This window comes from Vigna unguiculata, chromosome 1 (genome assembly GCF_037176805.1).
Source record: "Vigna unguiculata cultivar grain cowpea cultivar isolate G323 ecotype 2 chromosome 1, ASM3717680v1, whole genome shotgun sequence".
Taxonomy (NCBI): Eukaryota; Viridiplantae; Streptophyta; class Magnoliopsida; order Fabales; family Fabaceae; genus Vigna; species Vigna unguiculata.
In genome coordinates this window covers 38,451,231-38,458,014 of record NC_140792.1, presented here as the reverse complement: position 1 = coordinate 38,458,014, position 6,784 = coordinate 38,451,231, and the positions used below count along the sequence as shown (strand labels likewise).

Here is a 6,784-nt window from a genome sequence, read left to right as displayed (position 1 = left end):
ATTCTTCAAGACTATATGTTTATAAGTTTTACTTTTTGTTCTTGAATGAAATTGAATAGTCTTTTAAAGACCTTATTCTCCTATTTTCATAAGTTTTTCTATTGTTACTGGAACTAATCCTCTACTGGAACATGTAAAGTGGGTATGTACAAGTATTCTGACACTGAAGTCCGTGAATAAGGAAGAAGTATGATATAATCAAATGATAGTGGAAATGATTAGTTCCCTTTTACCTGCTTTCAAATTCTTATTATATATCTAATTTCTTTTATTTCCTGTAGTAATTTCAAATGGCTGGCCATCCTGGACCGAAAATATGTAGGTTTCTCCTTACCATGTTCACTTTTCTTAAATGTGTGAATCACTTTTTTTTTTATTTGTATTCAATGTAAGTATTTCAAATCATAGTTCAGTTTATATGAAATAGAACATTACGAGACGACAAGAAAGAAAGAAAGAAAATTAAAAAATAATAAAATAAAATATGATCGAGACGTTGTTTAGCATTGAATTGGGACGTTTGTTGTTAATATTTTTTTGGATATTTCTTTCAAATTGAATAGTAATTTCGGATATGGAATCCTCTTGTTATATTTATCAAACATTTGTAAGCCACGTTCGTCAAACATGTTATACTGTTCAAGTTCAGATAATTTGACAGATGTCTGTTGTGTCAAAATCAAATAGAAAATTCAGCACCTGATAAATTTTTTAAACGCTGGATTCTTTTTCCCTTTTATTTCATACATTCTCAGGTATATAAACAAGATGATAGCAGTTCCAGCACACTTATTCCAACGGAGCTAAAACGGAAAATAACATTACGAACAGTGGCACTTCCTATATACATTTTTACTGATTTACATAACTTTTTCAAAGAGCACTTTCTGAATGTGAGAGTTTATGGTCTCTGGATCACAATATGCTCCGTAGTAGAAGCCCTTGGCCACTGTGAGGAATGAATTCTTCACATTGGTGTGCACCCCATCTGAAGAATTTTGGAGCACCAATTGCACAAGTTCTCGCATGTCTGATTCTATTTGAGGGGTAGTCATGCATGTTATCCTCTTGTCTCTGCCACTATCATGTGCCTGACAATGATTACAGAAGTAGGAAAATTCAGGGTCTGGAATCTAATCTAAGCATAAAGATTATTCAAATATATAAAAATGATTTGTAACTTTTGTTACTGACCTTGCTGCTTTTATAATTACGGAGTCCATGGCAGACTCTATTAGTGGTTTGGACCAACCTCTGGTACTGTGGATTGAGCTGTAGTTCTTCTGACCAATAGCCACCCATTACATTTATGATTTGCACAATCAGCTCAGCTTCTCTTCCCAAACTGTTCCCTTCATTCTGCCAACTTGATAACCAACCCTGCCACTGATTATTTTATAACCATCTTAGAAAATATTTTCTGTTTTATATTCCATTTTATCAGTAATGATGTTACACTTTGTTTCATTTTCTGATATTTGCCTAAAAACAACGAAACCAATAGATTTATTTTCACATTTTGTAACGAAACTTTTTGAATGTTTGTCAGAAAGTTCATTAAAGGGTTTCCACTCACTGCTTGATTCAAATAATGGGATAATTCACGACCATGGCTCCGAAGCACTTCGAACCCAAGGTAATCAAGGTTTGCCAGTAAAATCTTCAGGAGTTCTTCCTCTCTCTTGTTCTTGTTCAACTTCCTGCAACACACATTCAACACAGGTTTTGTTACATCACCATTTATATGCTTATCTTCGAACAAGCACAAAGTTTTACGCAACATAAGGAACTCGAAATTAATCAAACACATAGCAGACAAGCATGCACAATAACTATGTGATATGAGAAGTTTGATTAATTACTTGTTGGAGAAGTTTCGTCCGTTTATGCTGTTGTTGAACAAATCTACAAAAACATTTGTAGTTTGTTGATCCTTTATGAAGGACCCAAGTGTCTGGAGCAATGCTGCAGTTTTAGCCCATGCAAGTCTCTCTCGAGATCTCTCAGGCTCAAATATGCTGGCTGCTGCTATAAAGTAAGCAAATAGTAGACACTGTTTGCTCAATCCAAATCTCTCTAGTCCTGCGTCCGAGTACCACCTAATATATTGCAAATATTGGAATTTATTTGGCTGTTAATTGTCTCAGTTTGTCAAATTAATTAGTAGAATACAATGTAATGGAGTGTTTTCTTGTTGATTATACACTCACCCTTGGATTTTTTCCCATTCTGCACAATGCACTGCTTGACAGATGCTGTAGTCCAATTTTGCAAGCTCCAGATAAACATCATTGTTCACGAAGGGCATCCTGTTAAAGAAGAAGAAAATATGATTGGTAAAACAATAGACACCGAAAAGAGAAAAGGGAAAGAAACGATAAACAATATATATATATATAAAAAGATAATATTAGATACGTAATTTTCTTGTATACAAAGTCAAAATATAAGAATAAGTATATTAACGTGTCCATTAAAGATTATATTTGTTGAAAGTGATAGTGGGACCGAATGCTTGACTCTTGACAAACGAGTTACTATTGAGTACCTAACCATAGACTCCATAGTCATTTCATTTGACCAAAAGGTAAATTTGATATTTTGTTAATGAACTATGCATGTTGTGTTTAATCATATTAGTATTATTATAGGAATATGAAATAATAGAATTACAAGATTGTTACCTATAAAGGGTCTTGCCAATCCAAACGTCACTGCTACCACCATATTGTTCAAGGTAAAATCTTGTTTCCACTCTTGGCAAACTAGCATACCAGGGCATGTCCAGAGCATAATTCACCTGTAGGACAAAAGTAAAATCGAATAACCCATGTCTAATAAATTTATTAAAATTATAAAACAATCATTTATGGTTAAATAATTATATACAATTACTTTGTATTGTCATATATAATCATAAAATAAAATTTTCTAACCACGTAAATTTATAGATTTGTATTTTTTTGAACTTCTAAAGGTTAGTTACACACCTCACCAGGTAAATCTTTTGTTATGATCCATTTATCTAGGAGCTGATTTGCTTCACGTTTCTCAGTTAAAAATTTGACTGAGAAGTTCTTGGCATCCTCAAGAATCTCCTCTCCTTGAAACAGCACTTGAGATGCTCGATAGAGATTGAACATCCCTGTCACAGCTTGGTTTGACTGCCCAGAAAAACAGAAGAATTCGCCATTTTTCTTGAAGTTCTCAAACACACCTACCAAAATTTGAATCAAAATTGAAGCACTAAGAAAATAGGTGGAAACTGAAGGTATACTAAGAGATATATTAAGCTTTGTAGTATACAAATAACTCACTGGCTGAAACTTGGTGGCCATGCAACCTTAGTAGTCTGAATCCCATTGCTGTGTCATCTATATCTTGAACCTCTGAATTCCTTGCCCAGCAAATACCCTTCTCAGTCCAATATCTGGAAACTTGTCTTGTTAAATAAGTATATCCTATTTATTCTAAATATAAAATAAGTAATTAAATATAATGATTATTGTAGCACAATATTTACTATTTTAACATACCATTTAATTTTAATTTCTTAATTATAATGGTACTACTCATTAACATCTCACACACCTTGAAACATAGGTCACGCAGTCTTTGATTTCTGACTTAAAATATCTTGAAATTCCAAGACGATCAAGTCTATCGAAGATCCATGTGTGTTCAAACAAATCCACCGGATAGACATTAGGAACTGAATGTAAAACACATAAATATTATGTAACAGAATTATTTGATTTTACTCGCAAATTTTTCTTTCCTTTTTCTTATCAATCTAACTAATAAAGATATCTTCATAAAAATAATTCTTATTTTGATATTTTTAATTAGAGGAAAAAAGAAGTAAACATATCCAAATAAGTTATAACGTAAAAACCATTTATGCTTGAATGTCAAACCTTCGTATATGTCTATGCATAGGAAAACTAAAGTATTATTTAAATAACATTTATAATATCATTTCAAATATTTGGTTATATATATATATATATATATATATATATATATATATATATATGAAAAAAAATTACTATGTGATTTGAAGTATATACACATGGTAATAAATTATTTATTTGCCTTTAAAGTTAATTCAATTAATTAGTTTGTAAGTAATCACACCAATTTAATTGGAAACTACTGTATTTAAAAAGAAAGTGTTAAACAAAATGAAAGTTTTCTTTTGATAATTAAAGAAGAAAATTTGACCTCCCCCATTGAACTTGTGGAGTGTTTTATCCAGGTATTTGTGAGCATTTTCATCCTTAGTTTGTATGAGAGCATAAGCTGTGGAGGATGGAGAGAATAAGAATGACCCATCTTGGCACTGCAACTTCAGTAGCTGTTTCCAGTCCAAATTTTGCATTCCCTCCAAACTATGGAGCAGTGTTGTAGGCACTTTGTGCAGAATCTCTCTTGGTATTCTATCCCAAACGCACCACACATGTATCAAATATTAGAGTCAACTATAACAACAAAAAAATGCATAAGTAAAACATCAATTATTGTATCCAAGATCAGAAGAATTTATTTATACTTTTTAAGCTTCAGGTCTCTCATTGCAAGGATGTTTTTCAAGATAGGGGAATCATCTGGCACTTCAACATCCAAAATTCTAGCTAAATCGAGAAGAGAAGGGAAAGTAACTTCAAACCCGATTGGCATGTGTTCTGGGTTTTCATCCTGAAGCTTGCACAGATTCTCCTTAAAAAACTGCATTCCTGTTACATATGAATCCATGTGTACCATAATGTCGCAATCAAAATATATATATTTTTGTAGACTTCTCTTCTCTCACCTTTTTATTCTTTCTAAGTCAACAGTGAAATAGTTTGAAGTAGAAGAAATGATTGAGGGTATACGACAAAGTAAAAGTTGCCAAAAATGAACTTGTAGAAAGCAACAATGAAATTTCTTATGAATGTAAAATTACCCTTCTCACACTTTTGAGGGTGCATGTTCCATGATCTTAATGCTACCACACAAGCTAAAGTGTTAAGAATACGATCATGGGCAATGAATAATTGAGCATCTCCCCAGGAACCATCATGCAGCTGATTATTCGCAATCCATTCAAGACAGGAAGGGAACTGAGGAGAATTCGTGTCCCCAACATTTTTTTTCACTAGACCAACCCATGCCGTGTCATATGCTGATACTGTTATTTCTCCATCTTCCTTCGAATCCAATATTAATTTTACTATTTTTATTTTCTTCTGTATCTCCTATAAAAATGTTTACAAATCAATATCAGATGTCAAAATGTGATACATGCAAATCAAATGGAGAAAGAAACATACCTCGTCTACATTATCATCCTTCCAGATATTACCCTGAGACACTTCAGTAACAATTTCTGCTAAATAGATTAACTTCATTAATTTTTTATACACTGTAGAATTACTAAGTTAACTTATTTCAACTCTGATTTTTTTTTTTTTTATATTATGTGATGATATTGGTAACATGATCACCTAGAGCTCGAGAGCGTATTGGTTGAAATCCACAAATCTTGGTATGTTTGCTTTCTGTGAATAGGAGAGGACGAGTACCTGTTGGAAATTTGAAGAGATATTCTATCAGTAGTATATGTATTTGGATTGTGTTTTACTACTCTAATAAAAGTATTACTGAATTTATGATAAGAATCACAGAAAACTCATCATAAAAAATAATAAATATTCATCCATTTTCTCTTTTTTCTTTTCATTATATTACTCTTTTTATTGTACCTCTTTTGTTTCCAGCCTAATTCATCCAAATTTTGGTGACAGAGAGCCTTGACTTCAAGAACAATTGGTAGAGAAAATAGTGATGTGACATGTCCTTTTCATGATCATGCATGCATATAGTGTAAAACATACTTTGACAAATTTCACATCGTAATCATAAAAAGGTTGACCTCCCCATAAATGATTGGGTGGTCCATTAGGAACCATGCACCAGGCCACACTCCATACACAATATCAAATCAATTTAATTGTACGGAACTGTTTCTGATAGAAAAGATTTAAAACTTGAGTTTAAAACCATTTTGGAGGTGATAGTAGTTGAAATTGCAGGATGAAAAGAAAACATAGATAGAGACGTACCCTTGAAAATATGATATGATGATCGAAGGTAAAAACTAAGAGAGTGAGGTGTGGCGCATGATGAAGGAAAGGTGTGACTGAGAGTGAAGAAGAATTGAGAAGCCATGGGTGCAGCAGTTGTTGGGAATGCTTTTGGTATTATTGTTGTGGAGTATGGTTTGGAAAATAAGAAAGCATTACGATGTATATTTATACCCATGGAACTCGAACCAAATGATGTGAAAATCGTTTTCCATCCACCTCTCTAACATTTTGGTTCGTGCATTTTTCCGCAGGCTAAAACTGTGACTATCTTTTTCAATTTGGACAAATTTTGAACTATTTTGTTCGTGTACATCTCACCTTTTTTTTCTTTTTTAATAGGTACATATATATCTCACATATTTTCTAAATGCTTTGAACTGTGTTGCCGTGTTGGTGATACATTAACCAGAGTCATTAGTTTGACCAATTTTCTAGAATTGATGCTTTACCCAACATACGATAAATACAGTTTCGTTTGGTTAAATTTACCTTTTTTAATGTTGATACGGCAGTTTAATAACAAGATTTTCTGATAAAATAACATATGCTCAAAAATAATTATAATTAATCTTCTTTTATTTTACTTAGGTACGTACTATAATATCAAATAATTGATAAATTGTTAATACATGCATGCATTTTTTTTTTTTTAA

The 6,784-nt window shown here is 32.3% G+C and overlaps 1 protein-coding gene across 1 annotated transcript; it reads right to left on the bottom strand.

Moving 5' to 3' along the window:
- Positions 1–767: 767 nt before the first annotated feature.
- LOC114190781 (ent-copalyl diphosphate synthase 1-like) lies at positions 768–6,213 on the bottom strand. Its single transcript, XM_028079817.2, has 15 exons — positions 6,108–6,213; positions 5,490–5,567; positions 5,316–5,371; positions 4,949–5,240; positions 4,553–4,736; positions 4,225–4,439; positions 3,592–3,712; positions 3,318–3,430; positions 2,991–3,217; positions 2,685–2,800; positions 2,211–2,309; positions 1,863–2,099; positions 1,577–1,700; positions 1,195–1,386; positions 768–1,091 (listed from the first exon to the last, which is right to left on the bottom strand). Exons 1-15 carry the CDS (start codon positions 6,211–6,213, stop codon positions 861–863), a joined length of 2,391 nt encoding a protein of 796 aa, XP_027935618.2. The 3' UTR covers positions 768–860.
- Positions 6,214–6,784: the final 571 nt, after the last annotated feature.